General features: G+C 40.2%; 1 protein-coding gene across 1 annotated transcript in view; it reads right to left on the reverse strand.

Moving 5' to 3' along the window:
- LOC113253952 (serotransferrin-like) overlaps positions 1-4,580 on the reverse strand; it is a 52,820-nt gene extending 48,240 nt beyond the window's left edge. The window contains 2 exon segments of the mRNA XM_026497056.4: positions 2,318-2,490; positions 4,402-4,580. Of these exon segments, the coding sequence (XP_026352841.3) occupies positions 2,318-2,490; positions 4,402-4,444 (216 nt within the window). The 5' untranslated portion in view covers positions 4,445-4,580.
- Between the last annotated feature and the right edge of the window lie 17,561 nt (positions 4,581-22,141).

Genomic DNA, 22,141 nt, shown 5'->3' on the forward strand with positions numbered 1-22,141 from the left:
ATGATACAATACCAAATTCACCAAGAATGATATGGATTGTTCTCTCATATGCTGGTGGTAGGAGTAGAAATTGAAATAATCACATTAATTGTCAACTACATTCCAAAAAAAAAAAAAAAAGAGGAAAGACTCCAGATGTCCATCGACATGAATGGATAAAGAAGACGTGGTGTGTGTATGTGCGCGCGCACACACACACACACACACACACACACACACACACACAGAAATATTACTCAGCCATCAAAAAGAATGAAATCTTGCCATTTGCCATGACGTGGATGGAACTAGAGGGCATTATGCTAAGCATAATAAGTCAATCAGAGAAAGATAAATACCATATGATTTCACTCATATGTGGAATTTAAGAAGCAAAACAGATGAACATAGGGGAAGGGAAGGAAAAATAAAATAAGAGGAAAACAGAGGGGGAGGTAAACCATAAGAGACTCTTAACTATAGGGAACAAACTAAGTGTTGCTAGAGGGGAGGTGGGTGGAGGGATGGGGTAACTGGATGATGGGTATTAAGGAGGCGCTTGATGTAATGAACACTGGGTGTTACATGCAGCTGATGAATCACTAAACTCTACCTCTGAAACTAATAATACACTATACATTAATTCATTAATTTTTTTTAAAAACCAAGTATATTTGGCATTGTCTTAAAAGGCAAATACATATCCCATGGCACAGCAAGTCTGCTCCTACATATACATATTCAAGAGAAACTATTAATACTTGCATCCCAGGAGATTTGTATAAAAGTATTTGTCAAGGTCTGATTAGAATAACAAAACCTGGAAATAGCCCAAATGCCTAATGAGCAGAAAAGAAAAAATAAATGGTATTATACTAACATAATGGACGATTGTAGAGCTCTGAAAATGAATGAACAATAGCTATATTCAACAATGTGGGTGAATCTTAGCATAACATTGAGGAGGGAAAAACAAGGAGAAGACAACATGTAGTAATGCCATGTTGATGAAACTTTTTATGAATCAAAACCGTGCAGTCATTCACACATACCTATATACATCTTAAAACTAAAATAAAAGGCAAGAAAGTTGTAGGATTCAGTTTGCTCAGGACAGAGAAACACATTGGTAGTTGTAAGTAGGGCCAGTGGGTTACACCATGCTACATGGTTGCCATTCCTAGAAAATCCAGGGCTGCCATGCGGCAGCCCTAGAAATAAGCTATTGGCACTGATGAAGTTTTGAGAACCTGTGTTAGGTTCATGGATAGTATTATTTTATATTATCAACATTTAAAAATAGAAAGGGGCATGCATGGACTAAAACTGAACAAATGTCATAATTCCAATGTTATAATTTAAACATGATCATAACTGAGATCCAATTAAAAAACACACACAGGCCAGTTGTTTTTACCAAATCACTGATTCCTTCAGTCAATCATGCTCCATCTGGCTGAGTCTACCTCTCCCATCTGATTACTCCTTCCAGTCTCCTGCTTGCTCTGCTCCTGTCACCCTGACTTCCCTGCAGCAACTTCAGAAAGCCCAACTCTGCTGTCTCAGGCCCTTTGCACAAACTGTTCTTCACTGCCTGGCGTATTCTACCCATGGCACCTGGCAGGCTTACCCATGCTCATCCTTGGGGTCTTAGTTTCATTGGGTCCCTGTCAGGGAGATTGTGCCGGACACCCAGGCCAAAGCAAGTTTCTTCTGAAAGTCACTATCAGAGCATTCTACTCTTTCCCTTCATTGTACATCACACAATTTGAAATGTACAATTTATTTGTTTGCATGTTTTTCTTCTCTCCTGACTAGACTGTAAGCTCCTCAAGAGTAAGGACCATATGTGTTTAAATTCACCACTGCAGCCCCATTGCTCAGCACAGGGTCTGACCCACATTCAGATGTGCAGGGACAACAATGAAGGAGTGAAATGTTTTTGGAAAATCTAGAAAACAAAGAGATCAGCAGCCATCTGCAGTTGGCACTGTATTCCTCTTCCCTGTGAGCATCATTCAGCTGGTTCTCAGGATGTACCAAGAACTTCCAAAACAATGTCATATGGTAATTTTGATAGTAAACATTGTTGTTTTTTCCCTGAATTCAGAGAACTTTGTGCCTCAAAATAGTCCCCTTTTCAGAGCATGTTGGATTTTGTTTTAAGACTCCTTAAAGATAACCACTCCAATTTTCCTTCCTGAAGTGCTTTTCTTAGCACTGGGGGTTGACTGTCCCACACACCAGCCTCCTACCTGTGAGTAAAAAGTTGCTCCAAAATGACAGAAGAGAAAGTATGGATTTTATTCCCACTCTCTTTTAGGCAACAGTGACTTACCCAGATGGCCTTGATGCACTCAAGGTAAGAGGTTTTCTTCACACAGCTGACAAAAGGACCATTTTCAAGGACAGTTTTCATATTTTCCATGAAACTGGAACACTTACTGGCCTCATGATTTGAGACAGTGCACCATCTCACGGTTTTCTCAGGGGAGATAGCCAAACACAGCCCTAGGAGAAAGAAGCCAGAGGTTGTGTTAGTGGGAGAGACAGAGCACCCTCTGAAGGCTCTTGAAGTCTCCATCCCCTCCACCCTGTCTTCCACCCACTCCTCCCATTAACACCACAGAGCACAGATTCTGTTGCCTTCTGAGACTGGGAACAAGAGAAGGGAACCCTAATGGCCTCCTAGTTACCTGCTAACCACCCTGTGCTAGCCAGAGGGAAGCTGGCTTGACCATCAGCTCTCAACTGGAGACCACAATAATCTGCTTTACTCTGTTTTCCCTGCCTCCTTATCTCACCATCATGGCACTGCCATGGGACAGAAGCCTCATCAGTGTGACAGGACATTTTCAGCCACTTGAAGGTGTTGGCTCGATATGACAACTTGGGGAAGCTAGCAAGGTAGGAATTACCATCTTTTAAAGATGCTGGAACTGGGTTCAAGGAATGATGGTTTACCCAAAGTCACTCAGCCTGTTAGTGGCCAAGACTGGCCTAGAAACCAGGTCTCCACACTTTGGTCTCTGCCCAGGGAACAAAAGAAGATGACATTCTGAGTTATTCTCCATCTGATTGGCCAGTAGGTAGGGGTAAATGATTGATGAAATAATGAATTTGCCTGTGATACTCATCTATCATCCTCTGTTTCAAGAATCACTAGAACTCCACATATTCAGTGGTTCATTCTGTTTTCAGTGACCCCTCCCTTAATTTTCATCAGTCTTTTAGGCTGCCATTAGGAGAAACTAAAGCCAGCCATGTCTGTAGCTATTAAAATCATGTGGTTGCCCTGCTCCCAAAGACCTCTCCACTTTCTGTTGATAACAGCACAGGGCTGACTCAGGGAAGCCGATGAATATCCAGAACGCACAGAGCAGGAAAGAGGAAGGGCAACAGCTCTCCAGGATGCATAAGGAAGGGCCACAGGGAAATTACTGCCCCAACCACCCTTTATCCCACCTCTGCCCATGAGAAGTCATGGGAGACATCAGGATTCAGTGGCAGACCCTCCCTAAACTGCCCCTCCTGAGGTCTCATGGGTATGAATTTGTCCTGAGTCCTGCATTTACCTTGCACAGCCCTATGAGGTGCTTTGAGGGTGGGAGGGGACCAGGGGCAAAGGCAAGTAATGCAGGGCCAACTCCCAAGGGTAAACTTTTCCAGGAGACACAAATAACTAAACACAAGGCTCCAAAAGTATAACAAATGCACCAGGAGAGGCAGGCAAAAGTTCAAGGACAAAGGGAGCCAAACAATCTCAGGAGGTGATGGGCATGGCAGAGGCCATCCAGTCACAGTCCCCACGACTCGAATTTGCGCAAAACAAACTCCACTCCACTGGTGCCTGGATCCATGGCCTCATTTACCCTCACCTGACCCTACCAGCCCCAGCCTTCTCACTGGTGAGGACCCAAGAAGTCTGGATTCAAGTATGCTTTGAACCCCCAGCGGCCCTGCTTCTTAGCAGAACATCTTCAGCTCCAGGGGCACCCATGGGACATTAGACTGTTAAGGGTGGGGGCGCGGTCAGATCTGGGAGGCCTTGGATGCCGTGCTCAGCAGTTCAGACTCGACTCAGGAGGCCTCATAGAAGGGATCTGATAAACCATGATAGAGGTGTTCTTATTGTATTCTAATACTACAAGATTTACTGGACAAGGAGGAGGAGAGGAAGTAAAGAAGCATGGAGGGCACCAAAGGCGGCAAGGGCACTAGCGGGACCAGCAGCAGCGCGCAGGCGCGGAGCGGAGCCTAAAGCCATGCTGAACCAGCCGCCGGGTTGCGGCGGGGAAAAGCGAAGGAAGTGTTCCGGTCTCCCAGTCCAAGATTGGAACCCAGGAGCCTGTGTGGCCGAGTGGAGGGTGCAGAAGCTACAGAGCTGGCGACTCCGCGGGCTTTCCCCGCGCCGGCACTCACCCAGGACCGCGCAGGCCAGCAGGGCGCGGACGGCGAGCCTCATCTTCCTGGGTCTGTGGCTAGGAGCCGGGAGCACAGACCTGTGGGCTTCTGCGTCGCCTCGCCGGTCCGGTGCCCCTTTATCTCCCGCCCAGCGGACCAAGCAGAATCTTTGACCTCCTGTGTTTGCGCAGCCCGCTTGCCCAATCACCCCTCATCCCTCCCCCTTCATTCCTTCCCCAGGCTGATCACCCCATTTCCTGAGCTCTTGAAAGACCCACGGATGGAATCCAGCACAAAAATGCTGATTGTAAGGGAATTAAAGAAAAATCAACTCTTTGTTAATGCGCGCTCTCTCTGTGCCAGGAACAGGGCTGCAGCGGGTGGGGGAGGGGGTGGGGACGGGTGGCTCTGCTCCTGAATCTCAGGATGCCAGAGCGGGTCCTGCACCAGTCCTATGTATTCATTCCACGGATAAAAGAGGGAAGGAACGACCCTAGATCCATACTAGAAACGCATAATGACAGGCAAAGACCTTCCTGAGAGAGGGTGTCAGAGAAGAATAAAGCTGGCCTCAAATCAAAGACAAGTTCAACACTCTTCACTTGTTCTCAGGTGTCCCCGGAAACCCTGCTCCTGGGCTCTCAAAGGCCTTCCTAACTGAAGAATTGCTCTCTCCCTATATGCCCCACTGATCTAAAACTTGTGGACTGAAAACCTTCCTTCCCTCCATGCAGCCTGCTGGACACCTTGGTCTAGGGACAGAGTCACAGGGGAGACAAATTCTCTCCCACAAGAAGCTACCCAGGAATGTGACGACGAGTCTGGAGACTCAGAGCAAAGTGACACACCAGCACAAAGCAAGGTGCCCAAGGGAGGATGTAGCCTAGTCTCAATGCCTCAGTCATCCCTGGCTCCCTCCAGCTAAGTGGTTTCCAATTGGCTTTGATTGCACATCCTTATCAGGAAAAATAGTGTGTACATATTTTTTAAACCCGGATATTGTGTACATTTCAACCACGTGAAGAATATAAATTTAGAAAGCTATAAAACAAAGATGAAACATTCTTTTTAAAATGTTCCTTTGTTCATTTTGCCTTGTATACACTGAATAATAATATCTTAAGGCAAAATAATGCACTTAGGGAAAGGGCAAATGTACTGATAGTAGATAAAAATCAATACTCCAGAAAGTCATCAAAATAATTCTAGTTTTCTTAAAAAGTTACTTTTTATCCAGTCTGATCAGATGATTGTGGTTTGGGGCTCTTTCTCCACACTAATCTAACCAGGCCTAGAAGATGTCAGTATTGTCATTTTATTTTTGTTCACTTGTGTTTGCATTATCAGAATCATCTTCTAATTCTAGTTTCTTTGCACAAATATTTTTAAGACACTTGTGTATTTTATGAGGTTTGGTGAGTTAAACCACATCACCTAATCTGTACATCCAATTTCCTGAGCACATGAAAACCACAAAATGTGCAACCACAAAAGCCAAAAGCAAAGGACAGCTCAGAGAGTCACAACCATCCAGCACCCCCTTTCCCACCCCTCCCCTTTTGAGGTGTTCCCCATCTTCCCTCCAGACACTTCAGAGGCTCTACGAGACACCCAGACACTTCAGAGGCTCTACGAGACCTGTGTCGGTCTGGCCTACAGACCAGTGGGAGACAGTGCCAATCCTCGTTCAAAATAGTAGCGAATGTTCATTTGTTAATCTTTTGCATTAAGAATAAATATAACTGGAAGTTAGGTTATCTTCTCCCATACCCCAGTAGATTATCTCATATACAAGGGGTTACACACACCCCACTTTAGAGAGCATTGTTTTAGTGGGGACTTTCTGTTTACAGTAGAGACATAAGACAAGCCTAGCCAGCCTGCCTCACCAATGAGGAAGAGTAGCTGTTGCTGCCCTCCTTCCGTCCCTGCCCCTCATGGGCCTTCCTGCTTAAGCCACGGGAAACCCAGAATCATGGCAGGAAGGGCATATTCCTACTCCCCCTGCAGCAGGCCTATTAGGCGGTGATCTGGCTTCCTGTGGGAGACCTTGAGGTACAGAGATGAAGATGGAGGGAGAAAGTGAGGGGAAGGGCTGGCTGGGACGGAGTCTCCTGTAGAGCCGATGTCTCCTTAGGCCGTGCGGTGAGCTTGCAGGGTCTGCCCAGAAGTAGGAAGGAGAGTTGCCCGATGTTGAATAACCCACAAACTCAGGGAAGCTAAGGGCATGGAAGGCAGATGGACCATGATTCTTGCCCCTGGCCCCCTACTGCACTTACTCGTGTAAGTGAGCCAGAGGGGTCAATGAGCCTTCCCTGAGGCAGCTCCTCCAGGGACAGGCCCACAGCCAAGCTTGAGCCCCTTAAAGGGAGCACCTTCTGGCCAGTGTACTAGAATTCCCATTTAAAGATGAGATAAGGAAACTGAGGCCCTGAAGGTTAATAACTAGTCCAAAATCAACTGGTGAGTCAGATGCAAAATCAAGTAGTCTAGTTCCAGAATGCATGTACACATCCACCAGGGACACTGCCTCGTCCAAGAAGTTGGGACATACAGAGACCGAGGGACACTTCTAGGATCACACTGAGAGGGACAGACAGGGCACTCCGAGCCCTGACATTTCTTCACAAACACACCACCCCATATTTCAGTTTGCAGAGGGGCTTGTCCCTCTGGGAGTGGTCTGAGTGCCCCAACCGCAGAACCTCAGGCATGCACCAATTTATTGTGCTCAGATAGAAGGAAAGTATCGCATTTTCAGTCCTTCCATTGCCAAGCACTATTCTGGGGCAAGATCTGTGTGATCTTGACAAACTCTCTTGAGAGATGAGATCAGTTTCCCTTTTTTCAGATGTGGACATTACACTAAAATGACAGGTCCTCCTTCACAGAGCTCTGGGACCTGAACTCAAATCTCCTAAGTCCCAGCCTTCTCTAGACCTCAGCTGCCTTCTGGATATTCATCTTCTTTTTCTTTATCCAGAAATGGAAGGGAGCAATGAAGGGAAGAAGGGAAGGAAGGAGATAAGGGGGGCTGGAGGGAATGAAGAGAGCTTCCAGTTATAGACCAAGCCAAGTCACGACCCAAATCTTCCACCATAAACTGAATAAAACTCTTAAATTTCAGTGGGATTGGATCTTTTGTAGAAAGAGCTGAACTTGTGTGTACGTGCAAGGGGTGAGGGGTGGGTTGCTGACCTAAAGGGATGGGCAGGAATGCATTGGCTCTCTGAACCAATATTTGTTGTTTCCAAATGTTGCCTCATTTACAAAGAAGCAGAGCAAACAAAGAACTTCTGTCTGGTTGAACCAGAGCCTCTCCCCCTTCCCCCTCATTGCTTTCTGCCCAAAACCAAGGCTTCTCCTCTGAAAGACTGGAGTCTGGGTCTTTGGGAAGGTGGGATCAGGTAGCCTGAGAACTGATGCTCATAGACCCACTATCCCACAGACCTACAGCTCAGGAAGAGTGTGGTGAGAGAGGTGAGAACATAGGGCACTGTCCTTTTAGAAAAATGTCAGGCCATTGAAATGCCACACACCACCAGTTGTCTCTGTCTCAGTCCTAGCCCCTCAGAAGTCCCTGGATGAGGGAAGATTCTCAGGCTTCCATTCTTTTCCCAGAGGAGTCCATAAAAATATCCTTTTCACAAATAGTCCAGGCCCAGACAGCTTCACCAATGAATTCTACCAAACATTTAAGAAGAATTATAACAATCTTACACATACTTTCCCAGGTAATAGAGAAAGACGGAGCACTCCCTGACTAATTTTTGAGGCTGGTAAGTGTAGTTTGAAAGCAAAAACCATCAAGGACTTCATGAGAAAGATAAAAAAAATAAATAACTTTTATGAACATAGATGCAAAAATCCCAAGCAAAATATTAGCAAATTGAACCCAGCAATATCTAAAAAGGATACTAAATCATTAGCAAGTTGGATTTATTCCAGGAATGCAAGTTATCTTTTGAAAAATCAATCAGTGTAATTGATCACATTAACAGAACAAAGGAGAAAAATTATATGACCATATCAGTCAGTACAGGAACAGCATTTGGTAAAATTCAGCAACCATTCTTTTTAAAACCTCTTAGCAAACTTATCCTAGGAAACATGTTTAATCTGATTGCATATGTGTGTAATATATATAAATACATAAAAGAAATGTTTTATATATATAACATATATATGAAATCAAATACATATGAAACATATATATAACATATATATGAAATCAAATATATATATGAAATATATATATATATATATATATGAAATCATCATACTCAGTGGTGGAATGGTGAATGAAAGCTTTCCCTTTGAGATCAAGAAAAAGTTCTACTATTATCATTTCTATTCAACATTTTGCTTGTGGACCTTGCCAATCCAGTCAAGAACAAAAAAGATATAATTTGTGAAAGAATTGAAAAGGAAAAAAAATGAAACTGTCATTTTCTTCTCGGGTTATTGCATTAGAAGGAACACAAAAGTGATTTGTCTCATCATCAATTCTGTTAACTTTGTTTGCTTGGTTAAGGTGGTGTCTGACAGATTTGTACACTGCAAATTTCCCTCTTTATTAATGAGTAGTTCGTGGGAAGATATGTTGAGACTATTTAATATTTTATTCCTCATCAGACATGCACCGCCTCGTTTTAGCATCCATTGATGTTTCTTGCCTAGATCAAATATTACTATAGTAATATAGTAATTGCCAAATAGTGATTTTCTGATTATATCATTCTTTATACATTTATCAATTGGCATTCTAAAGTAAACAAGTGCTTCCTGTTCTCCAATTATTTATTTATTTCCTTTTATTTATCAGCATGGACTCAGGGGTTCCTTCTCTCTCAGTGGGTTGTAATCCTTTACTATCATTTTTTTTTCAGTTTTTTATTGTGGTAAAATACACATTACATGAAATTTATCATATTAACCATTTTTAAGTGTACAGTTCATTCATATTGTGTGACTGTGATGATCCGCTTTATCTGTTGATCAGTCAGTGGACACAGACTGTTTCCATACTTTGGGTATTGTAGATAATGTTGCTGTAAACATCAGGGTGCTGTATCCCTTTGAATTAGTATTTTTGTATTCTTTGGGTCAATACCTAGTAGTGCAATTGCTGGGTTATAGGATAGTTTTATTTTTAACTTTTGGAGGAAATTCCATACTGGTTTCCACAGTGGCTGTAGCAGTTTGCATTCCCACCAACAATGCAAGGGGGTTCCCCTTTCTCCACATCCTCACCAACACCTGTTGTTTCTTGTTTTTTATTTTAGCCATTCTGACAGGTGTGAGAGGATATCTCACTGCAGTTTTTATTTGTATTTCCCTGATGACAGGTGATGTTGAGCATCTTTTCATGTGTCTGCTGGCCATCTGGATGACTTCTTTGGAGAAATGTCTATTCATGTCTTCTGCCCATTTTTAAACTGGATTATTTGGTTTTTTGGGTGTTGAGCTTTATAAGTTCTTTATGTATTTTGGATACTAACCCTTTATCAGATATGTCATTTGCAAATATCTTCTCCCATTCTATAAGTTGCCTTTTAGTTTTGTTGATTGTTTCCTTCTCTGTGCAGAAGCTTTTTATTTTGATGTAACCTTAATAGTTTATTTTTGCTTGTTTCCCTTATCTCAGAAGACATATCTAGAAAGAAGTTGCTATGGCTGATGTCAAAGTAGTTACTGCCTGTGTTCTCTTCTAGGATTTTTATGGTTTCAGGTCTCACATTTAGGTCTTTAATCCATTTGGAATTAATTTTTGTGTATGGTATAAGAAAGTGTTCCATTTTCATTCTTCTGCATATTGCTGTCCAGTTTTCCCAACCCCTTGTTGATATGGTAATTCTATGTTTCATTTTATGAGGAATCTACATACTGTTTTCTACAGTAGCTGTACCATTTTACATTCCCACAAAGAGTGCACAGGGTTCTAATTTCTCCACATCCTCACCAACATTACTACTTTCTGGGTACTTTTTTTTAATAGTAGCCATCCCAGTGGGTATGAGATAGTATCTCATTATAGATTTGATTTGCATTTCCCTAATGATTAGTGATATTGAACATCTTTTCATGTGCCTATTGACCATTTGTATAATTTCTTTTCAGGAAAGTCTATTCAAGTCCTTCGCCCACTTTTGAATTGGTTACTTGTTTTCTGTGTTTGAGTTTTAGGAGTTCTCTATATATTTTGGATATTAATCCCTTATCAGTTACCTGATATGCAAATATGTTTTCGCATCCTGTGTGTTGCCTTTCACTCTGCTCATAGTGTCTTTTGTTGCACAAAAGTTTTAATTCTCATTAAGTACAATTTGTCTATTTTTGCTTTTGTATAATATCATATAATAAGCCTCAGAGTAAGTTAGAAAGTGTTTTTTCTTTTTAAATTTTTTGGAAAAGCTTAAGAATAATTGATGTTGGTTCTTTAAATGTTTGGTAGAATTTACCAGTCAATACATCACATCCAGTGCTTTTTGATGTTGGGAGATTCTTAAATACTGACTCAATCTCCTTAATAAATAAAAGTCTATTCAGATGTTCTATTTCTTCATGATATAGTCTTGATAGTTCTGTGTTTCTTGCAATTTGTCCATCTCATCAAGATTATCCAATTTGTTGACATGCTATTATTCATAGTAATCTCATAATCATTTTTATTTCTGTAAAATCAGTAATGTCCCTGCTTTCATTTCTGATTTCAGTAATTTGAGCCTTCTTTCTGTTTTTCTCAGGCAGCCAAGTTAAAGGTTTACAATTTTGTGGATCTTTTCAAAGAACAAACTTTAGGGGTCATTGATTTTCTCTAGTTTTTCTCTTTTATTCTCTATTTCATTCATTTCTACCACAGTCTTCAGTATTTCCTTTTACCAGCTGAGTTTAGTTTGTTATTCTTTTTTCTAGTTCTGTAAGTTGTGAAACTAGGCTGTCAATTTGAGATCTTTTCATCTTTTTAAATGTGTTTATAGCTATAAATTTCCCCCTTAGAACTGCTTTTGCTGTGTCCCGTAAGTTGTGTTATGTTTTCATTTCATTAATATCTAAGTATTTTCCAATTTCACTTGCGATTTTTTCTTTGATCAATTGGTTGCTTACCAATGTATTGTTTAAATTTGTGAATTTTCCAGTTTTCCTTTTGCTATTGGTTTCTGACTTCATCCTATTATGGTCAGAGCAGAATCCTGGTATCATATCTATCTTTTAAAATCAATTGAGACCTAATGTATGGCTTAATATATGGTCTGTCCTGGAAAATGTCCCATGCACACTTGAGAAAAATTTGTATTTGTTGTTATTGCATAGAGTGTTCTGTGCATGTCCCTTTGGTTTAATGAGTTGTTCAGGTCCTCTATTTTCACACTTATTTTCTGCCTGGTTGTTCCATCCATTATTGAGAGTGTGGATTGATGTCTCCAACTATTATTTTAGATCTGTCTATTTCTGAAGCGCCTGGGGGGCTGACCTGGATTTCAGCTCAGGTCATGATCTTGGGGTCTTGGGATTGAACCCAGGCTGCATGCTCAGTAAGGAGTTTGCTTGAGGATTCTCTCTCCCTCTCTCTCTGCCCCTTCCCTCACTCTCTCTCTTTCAAATAAATAAATTAATCTCTTAAAAAATAAAAATTAATAAAAATTAAATAAAAATTAAGAAAAAGAACTGCCTATTTCTCCCTTCGATTCCTTTAATTTTTACTTCATATATTTCGATGGTCTGTTATTAGGTGTATAAATGTTTATAATTGTTATATATTCTTGCAGTATTGAACTTTTTATTAATATATAATCCTTCTTTGCTTCTTGTAAACGTTTTTGATTTAAAATCTATTTTACCTGATATTATAACCAATGCTGCTCTCTTTTGAAATATCTTGTCCATCCTTTAATTTTCAGTCTGTGTCTTTGGATCAAAGTAAGTCTCTTGTCCAGTGCATAGTTGGATAGTGTGGGCTTTTTTTTAAAGATTTTATTTATTTATTTGACAGAGAGAGACAGCCAGCGAGAGAGGGAACACAAGCAGAGGGAGTGGGAGAGGAAGAAGCAGGCTCCCAGCGGAGGAGCCTGATGTGGGGCTTGATCCCAGGACTCTGGGATCACACCCTGAGCCAAAGGCAGATGCTTAACGACTGAGCCACCCAGGCGCCCCGGATAGTGTGTTTTTACCATTCTGCTAAGTTCTGTTTTTTGAATGAAGAGTTTAATTAATTTGCATTTAAAGTAATTACTGTGATAAGAAGGGACTTACTTCTGTCATCATATTATTTGTTTTCTATATGCCTTATAGCTTTTTTATTCCTCTTTTCCTGCATTACTATCTTCATTTGTGTGTAGATGCTTTTTTTTCTTTGGTAGTGAAACATTTCAATTACCTTCTCATTTCCTTTTGGATATGTTCTATACTATTTTCCTTATAGTTACCGTGGAGATTACATTTAACATCCTAAAGTTATAACACTTGTTTTAATTTATATAATCTTAACTTCAAAAACACAAAAACTGCTTTTTTACAGCTTTATTGCCCACACCTTTCAATTGTTGATGTCATAAAATTACATCTTTATACATCGTGTGTCTAGAAACAAATGGGGGCACCTGGGTGGCTCAGTCCGATAAGCAGCTGGCTCTTGATTTTGGCTCAGGTCAAGATCTCAGGGTCCTGGGATTGAGCCTGCGTTAGCTCAGCCAGAAGTCTGCTTAAAAAGTCTCTGTCCTTTGTCCCTCCCCCGACTCATGTGCATGTACTCTCTCTCTAAAATAAATAAATGGATCTTTAAAATAAATAAAATAAAAATAAATGAATAATTGTTTTGTAATGCATTAATTTCACGTGTGTGTGTATATATATATATAAAACAAAATAAAAAGTTACAAATTGTTGTTACAATATTAACTTTATAATAGCCCATTTATTTTCCTTTACTGTGATCTTTATTTCTGCGTAAGATTTCAGGATATCAGGCACCTGGGTGGCTCAGTCAGTTAAGCAGCTGACTTCAGCTCAGGTCATGATCCCAGTGTCCTGGGATCGAGTCCCACATGGGACTTCCTGCTCAGGGGGAATCTGCTTCTTCCTCTATCCCTCTCTCCTGCTCATGATCTCTCTCTCAAGTAAATAAAATCTTAAAAAAAAAAACAACACAAAGATTTCAGATTATCATCTAGTGTCCTTTGATCTCAACCTGCAGGACTCTTACACGTCTAGTAGTAACAAACTTCCCCAGCTCTTGTTTATCTGGGAACATCTTAATTTCTCCCTCATTTTTGAAAAACAGTTTTGCTTTGGATATAGGATTCTTAGTTGACAGTTTTTTTTCTTTTAGCACTTTAAATATATCATCCCATTACTTTCTGGTTTACAAAGTTTTTGAAGATGAATGTGTTATTAATCTTATCAAAGGTCCCTTATATGTGAAAAGTCAGTTATCTCTTGCTGTGTTCAAGATTCTCTTTTTATCCTTGGCTTTTGGCAGTTTGGTTATTATATGTCTTGGTAGGGATCCCTACTTGTTGTTCATTGAGCTTCATGGATATTTATATTTATGTATTTCATCAAATTTGGGACGTTTTGGCCCATTACTTCTTCGAATACTTTTTCTACTCCTTTCTTCTTCTCTTCTGTGACTCCCACAATGCATATATTGTTCTGCATTTGATGTCCCACAAGTCCCTTAGGCTCTGTTCACTTTTCTTCCATCTTTTTCCTTTCTGTTCCTCAGACTCTATAACTTCAATTGTCCTTTCAGTTCACTGATTCTTTCTTCTGCCTGTTCAAATGTCTTTGAATCCCTCTAGTGAATTTATTTTTATGTTCAAATTATTGTAACTTTGGCCACTGGGTGGCCCTTCAAGCTTGTTCCTTTGTATATTTCACAAGCCCCATTATTTTTTAAGCACTTCACATTCTGGCAGAATAAGACATTTAGGCCTATCTTGTAGTTCCACACCAGCTTGGAATCTCTGTTTATGGAATCTCATCTAAGAAACTTTATCCTTTTAGTATAGAATGGTATTTAGGAACCAAAATCTGGGTGCTAGATGTGGTAACTGCTTTGGAAAGAAACAGATACTAGGATCTTTCAACAGACAACTAGGAATACACACACACACACGTACAAAACATAACGTGCACCTACATCTATTTCCCTCCTTCTCTCTTTCTCCAACCATGAGTTCATATTGATTCCCCCAATTACAATTGAACACCCAGCAAATCTTCTAGTTTTCTTCCTCTGCATATTTGCAACTTCCTTCTCTGACAGAGAGAAACCTGGATCCCAATATTCTCAATATTTTTAGCTTTTTGCTCACTTCCTCTGCACATAATCAATCTCCTGACCTCCAGCTGCCTCTTTGCCTCAGACTCTCAGGCTCCACTGCCCCTGGCCACCTCAAGGACAGGAAAGGGTGGAGAACAAATACATATTTTTTAACTGGAGAGAAGAACAAAAAAGGAAGGGGAGAGAGAAAGGCAGGAAAAAGGAAGAGTAAAAGGGGAGCTTTTTTATGTGTCTCCATAGTCGCATGGTATACTGTGAAAGGCAGAGAGCAGGATGTTGTGCAGACTGAGGAGTAACAGCAAAGGTGGTCAGCATCTTTCAATGTTACAAAGCCCTGAGCTTCTTCTCAATTCAGTCATTCTTCTATAGTAAGGAAAGACTGCAGACTGTCCTCATTTGAAAATCTAGAGATATCCATTCTGCAAGCAAAAGAACTTGCTAAGAAAACCCTTTCCTTGTTAGTATAATGTTCAACCTAACCCAGTTGTACCTGACCTCTTGGCCAGCAGGTGCAGAGACCACTGACCTTGGAGCTGAGTAGACTCTGGAAACTTTCATGTGTAAAGGAACAAAAGTCACTGGTCAAAGGTAGGCATTCGGGAAAAGCTGGCCTTCTCTAGCATGCCATTTGTGGGACACCTGGACAGGCTTGGCAAAGATGGGAACAGGGTTAGAGGTCAGGGCCAGGGGCATAGTTTGGAGCTCCATGGCAGGGCCGGGTTCAGGCAAAATTGTGAAACAGGTAACATGTCACAGAAGCTGTTTTAGTCCCTACTCCAGGGACCCAACTGAAAATTGGCTTCTCCCTGACAACAAAGTGGGATACTAGGTAGGAGAGAGAAAGGGTGGGGAGTTTTGAAAGCATGGTATAAAGTGGGCCAGAATGTCAAGGAGTCTGGATTTTAAAATAAGGGAAGGATCTCAGGTATAAGAATCTGTTCCCAGAAGTGGAGTTTATTTCCAGATTTGTATTTGGAAATCATCTACCCAGTGCAAAGCAGGAATGTAATGATGATAAAAGTAGCATTAGATAGTGATGAAAGTAAGCATGAGAAATGATCACAACTGCAAAGATTAGGACAAGAAAAGAACATGGCCCTTGTTCTCCCTGACTGGGAACACCACCAAAGCTCGTGAGGTTTGGTCATTTATACATTCATTTCTATAGAATAAGACTTTCAGTTATTCAGTGAATTAGGCAAGTTATTTAACTCTCAGTGCCTCAGTTTCCCATCTAGAAAATGGGAATAATAATACCTACTTCATAGGCTTGTTATGAGAACTTAATTAGCAATTACAGTAAATAAATCACCTAGTACAGTACCCAGTACATTATTCTCCTTCTTATTTTTATTTGTGTCATGATCAATATCTTTCCCCTTTAAGTCCTGTGTACACAGCACTGTGAGCCCAGCCCCTCAGGTCACATCACATCAGGGAATCCTACAAGCATGCTGACCCCTAGATCCTAGACAATGTATCATAGACAATACACCAGGCAGAGCCTGGCAGCATTATTTTGTCTATAAAACTCGTATACAGACAAAGTAATGCTGTGTGTTCCTTTTATTCACCTGTCCATTCTTGAGGGCAGGTACTAAGTATTATCATGTGCAGTCTGTGGAATAAAATGGGTATGAAATTGGAGTCAGAGATTCCTGGGTTTAAATCATAGACCACTTAGAACTTACATGATGTTGGACAAGTTACTGATCTTTTCCTAGACTTTGTTTTCTCATTAGTAATAAGAATATGAGGGACACCTGGGTGGCTCCGTCGGTTAAGTGTCTGCCTTTGGTTCATGTCATGATCCCAGGGTTTTGGGATCGAGTCCCGCATTGGGTCCCTTGCTCAATGGGGAGCCTTCTTCTCCCTCTGCCTGCTGCCCACTCCCCGCTTGTGCTCTCTCTTACAAATAAATAAATTAAAATGTTTTTTGGGGGTGACTGGGTGGCTCAGTCCTTAAGCATCTGCCTTCGGCTCAGGTCATGATCCCTGGGTCCTGGGATTGAGCCCCATATCGGGCTCCCTGCTCCACTGGGAGCCTGCTTCTCCCTCTCCCACTCCCCCTGCTTGTGTTCCTTCTCTCGCTGTGTCTCTCTCTGTCAAATAAATACAATCTTTTTAAAAATTAATTAATTAATTTAAAAAAAATTTTTTTAAGAATATGAATACCTATCTTCTAGGGCCATTTTGAAGATTACTCACAGTGCTATTAAAGTGTGTCCCTGCCAGTAGATGGCAATGACTATCATTATTACAAAACAACTAGTATGGATTAAGTACTACCAACAGCTTCAGTGACTTAATGAAGTGACCCCACATAATTTTTTTAATGGTTTTGTCTATTGCTGGTAGGCCTTTTGGCAAAACATACCCTGTGAGACCATTTAGTACAATGGCTTCATTTTACAGAGAGGCTCAGCCAGAGGACATAACTTGTAGGGTGCCCAGCAGGGCAGGCAAAGCTGGAACCTATTTTGCACTCAACATCCTGAGCTATCCTCATCATCCTGTAACCCACTGTCCTGGAGGGTCATTCATATTTTCTTCCAAGGTTATTTAGGTATTTCATTTCTCATTGCTTTTTCACCAGGAGAAGCCCAGTACTGAGATCTTCAGGTGCACCCATGAAAAGTGGCTGGTTAAGCTGAGCATAGTCTAATACTTGTGGGGCAAAACAAACAGATCACTGATCCCTCTGCTGCCCCACTGCAAACGCCACTGTTTGATGTCCCTGCTCTCCATGGGAAGAGAAGAGCAAAGTCCACCTGGTTTCTTACCTGTTCCAAAGTAAACCTCTGGCCTATACAGATCTGTAGACAACTGGAGTCAACTGCTGGATTCTACAATTGAATGATTTTACCCTTTTAATTGTTCTAAATGTTCCCACAGATAGGCCTTGTACATTAATATGTACAACTTGTCTCTATATACAGTTTAGTAAGTCTTATTAGCCCCATCAGGTGGCATCTGCCTGAAAACAGGTTAACTAGCCTCTATCCTCACTCCTTCACCCCAGAGTAAAATGGTATGAGGTCACAGAAAAATCACTGGACTGGAGCTATAAATACACAAAAATTGTAGGTCAAGTAGTGTGTGTGTGTTACTAAGGTTAGAGTCCCAGGATTTTATTACATTTGAAACAGATCCAGTGGTATCCACAATATGATGAAATGTAAAACATTAATTATCTGCTCTGGTCTTATTTCCAAGTTCTTAAAATTCAGATAAAGTAGGTATAGGGTATGTGACAACTCTTCCCCAGTGCCAGTGAAAGGTCTCGGTTAGACCAGGATCTTTGGGTGCCTGCCTTAGGGTTATACCACTGAAGATTACTCAGAGGTTTGGCTCTCCTGGTGGGGAAAATTAGCAGCACAAATTCCAGCCCCTCAGAGGCAACAGTCTCTGAGGCTTTGGGCAAGAGAGCTCGAGGACTTTGTAGCAGGTGAAACTCTAGGAGTCTTCCTGGAAGCACCAACATAAAAGATGAGCATGCAACTGGCTTCCTGGGGGCAGCCTGCAAAGAGATGACCTAGGAGTAGATGTGAAAATCCCAAGAAGGACCAAAGGATCTGGAGCAATCTGGATCTAGAAGTGGAATCAAGATTGCACAGAAAAGCGATAACAAGGATGAAGGAACAAACAAGGTCTAGACCAAAGTAGAGAAGGGAATAAAACCAAGAAACCCTAGAAAGCAAGCTACTGTGTTTTTAAATAATGCACAAAATGACAGAAGAGGGAGCTCTGTGAAGTAAGAAACACTTTCCTAAAAATAGCCTTATTCTAAAAGTCCAGGGAAGCAAATTTCACCTAAAATTGAACAGAAAGTATCATGGTCAAATACCATATAAAGTTAGTACAAGAAAAAATAACATGTCCACAGACAATGAAATTTTGCCAGAAAGATTTGCCTACAAAATACCTAAAATCTGCAATCTACACAAAGGTATGAAGAGAGCTAGAAACAATAAAGATGTGGGTAGATAGTAAAGATTTCTTTTCAGCATTTAAAAATTTCATTAAAAGATAATTGATGCTTGATATAAAAATAATAAAAATTATTTTCAAGTTTCTTATGTATGGAGGGGTAAAATACATGATAGTAAGAACACACAAATAAAAGAGGGAAATTAGTGGGGGAGTGCAGTCAGCTTGTGCTGGCTTGCAAAAGCTGATTGTATATATCTCTTCTAAACTCTGAATTCATTGACATCACTTTGGTAGCTTGAAATCATCCATGGTAAAAGTATTTACTTTATGAAATTGGTTAATGATACAAATCAGGGCCTTTTTTTTTTTTTAACTTTGAAGACCTGGTTGTTAAAAGTTTATCCAGAAAATACTGATGAAAGTGGAACTGTAATATTACAGGATCTTACATTATACACAAAGTGATACAACATTATTTTAAATTTATTTTTTATTGAAGTATAATTAACATACGGTGTTATATTAGTTTTGGGTGTATAATATAATGATTCAACAATTCTGTACGTGACTCTGTGCTCATCAGGGTAGTGTACTCTTAATCCCCTTTATCTATTTCACCTCTTCCCCCACCCACATCCTCCCTGGCAGCCATCAGTTCGTTTTCTATACTTAAGAGTCTATTTTTGTCTTTTTTCTTTGTTTGTTCATTTGTTCATTGTTTGTTTCTAAAATTCCACATATGAAGTCAGATCATATGGTGTTTGCCTTTCTCTGATTGGCTTATTTCACTTAGCATTATACTCTCTAGGTCAACTCATGTTGTTGCAAATGGCAACAACTCATTCCTTTTTAGGGCTAAGCAATATTCCATTATACACATGCACACAACATACTTTTTCATTGGGTTGCTTCCATATCTTGGCTATTGCAAATAATGCTGCAATAAACATAGGGTTGCATGCATCCTTTCAAATTAGCCTTTTCATTTTCTTTGGGTAAATACCCAATAGTAGAATTACTAGATCTATTTTTAGTATTTTAATTTTTTACAGAAACTCAATACCGTTTTCCACAGTGACTGCAACAATTTGCATTCCCACCAACAGTACACGAGCGTTCCCTTTTCTCCACATACTCGCCAACACTTGTTATTTCTTGTCTTTTTAATTTTAGCCATTCTGACAGGTATAAAGTGGTATCTCACTGTGGTTTTGATTTGCATTTCCCTGATGATTAGTGATGTTGGGCATCTTTTCATATGTCTGTTGGCCATTTGTATGCTCTTGGGAAAAATTTCTATTCCTTTCTTCTACCCATTTTTAATTAGATTATTTGGGGTTTTTTGGTGTTGGATTATTTTGTTTTGTTGATGGTTTCCTTTGCTGTGCAAAAGCTTTTTATTTTTGTATAGTCCCAATAGTTTAATTTTGCCTTTGTTTCCTTTGCTGGAGGAGACATATCTAGAAAAATGTTTCGATAGCCAATGTCAAAGAAATTACTGCCTATGTTTTCTTCTAGGAGTTTTATGATTTCAGGTTTCACATTTAAGTCTTTAATCTATTTTGAGCTTATTTTTGTGTATGATGTAAGAAAATGGTCCAGTTGCATTATTTTGCTTGTAGCTGTCCATTTTCCCCAACACCATTCGTTGAAGAAGCTGTCTTTTCCACATTGTATCTTCTTGCCTCTTTCATCATGGGTAGATTGACCATTAAGCATGAGTATTTTTTTTTTCTTCTGAGCTCTCTATTCTATTGGTCTATGTGTCTATTTTGGTGCCAGTGTCAAACTGTTCTGATTATTACAGCTTTGTAATGTAACTTGAAGTCTGGATTTGTGATACTTCCAGCTTTGTTCTTTTTTCTCAAGATTGCTTTGGCTATTCACGGTCTTCTCTGGTTCCACACAAATTTTAGTATTATTTGTTCTAGTTCTGTGTTAAATGTCATTGATATTTTGATAGGGTTTGCATTAATCTGTAGATAGCTTTGGGTAGTATGGACATTTTAACAATATTGGTTCTTCCAATCCAGAAGCATGGACTATCTTTCCATTTGTTTCTGTCGTCTTCAAGTTCTTTCATCAGTGTTTTATAGCTTTCTGAGTACAGGTCTTTCACCTCCTTAGTTAAGTTTCTTCCTAGGTATTTTATTATTTGGGGTGCAATTGTAAGTATGATTGTTTTCTTAATTTCCCTTTCTGCTGCTTCATCTCTGGTGTATAGAAATGCAACAGATTCCTGTATATTAACTTTGTATCCTGGTATAACATTATCTGACACTAGTATTAAGCTAAAGATAAGTATTGTAAACTTTGGAGAAGACATTAAAAAATAAAATAAAAATAACTAAAAAAACCAGGATGCCTGGGTGGCCCAGTTGGTTAAGTGGCTGCCTTCAGCTCAGGTCATGGTCTCGGGGTCCTGGGATGGAGTCCCGCATTGGGCTGCTGCTTGCTTCTCCCTCTCACTCTGCCTGCTGCTCTCCCTGCTTGTGCAATCTCCCTCTCTCTCTCTCTCTCTCTCTCTCTCTCTCTCCCCTGGCAAATAAATAAATAAAATCTTTAAAAAAAAGAGCTAAAAAGCCAATACAGAAGATAATGTAATGCTAAAAAACACTCAAGCCAATAGAAGGCAGAAAAGAGGAAGAAACAAAGAATAGAGGAAACAGATAGAAAACAAATATTAATAATTATACATAAACAAACTAAATACATCCTTTAAAAGGGTAGAGGTTGTCACACTGAATGAAAAAAGAAATACCCAACTGTGTGCTCTTTATAAGAAACCCTCCTTAATATAAACAGATGGATTAAAGTCAAAGAATGGGAAATAATATTACCAAGCACATACCAGTCATAAGAAAGATGGAGTGATCATATTGATTTTCAATGATGTAGACTTAAGAAGTATTACCAGAGACAATAGGGACATTTCATAATAATGAAGCAGTCAATTCATTAAGAAAGCCTAACATCCTGGGGCGCCTGGGGCGCTCAGTCGGTTGGGCATCTGCCTTTGGCTCAGGTCATGATCCCAGGATCCTGGAATGGAGCCCAGCATTAGACTGCCTTCTCTGCAGGTAGCCTGCTTCTCCCTCTCCCTCTGCCTGCTGTTCCCCCTGCTTGTGCTCATTCTCTCTCTGTCAAATAAATAAATAATATCTTTTAAAAAGAAAGAAAGAAAGAAAGAAAGAAAGAAAGAAAGAAAGAAAGAAGGAAAGAAAGAAAGCCTAACATCCTAATGTGTGTACCTAACAGAACAAAATAATATAAAGCAAAATCTGACTGAACTGGAAGGAGAAATGAGCAAATCCATACTTACAGCTGGGGATTTCAATTTTCTTCTCTCGGCAATTAATGCAAAAAGTAGACAAAAAATGAGTCAAGATGGAGGTTTTGAACAATAACATTAACCAGTTTGACCTAATTGCTATTTATAGAGCTACACTACATATTATAGATCTACACGTTATAGAACTTCACCCCCAAGATACAAATTACATATTTTTTCCAAGTGTACATGGTACACTTGGTGGTTAC

Source organism: Ursus arctos, unplaced genomic scaffold (genome assembly GCF_023065955.2).
Source record: "Ursus arctos isolate Adak ecotype North America unplaced genomic scaffold, UrsArc2.0 scaffold_20, whole genome shotgun sequence".
Lineage (NCBI taxonomy): Eukaryota > Metazoa > Chordata > Mammalia > Carnivora > Ursidae > Ursus > Ursus arctos.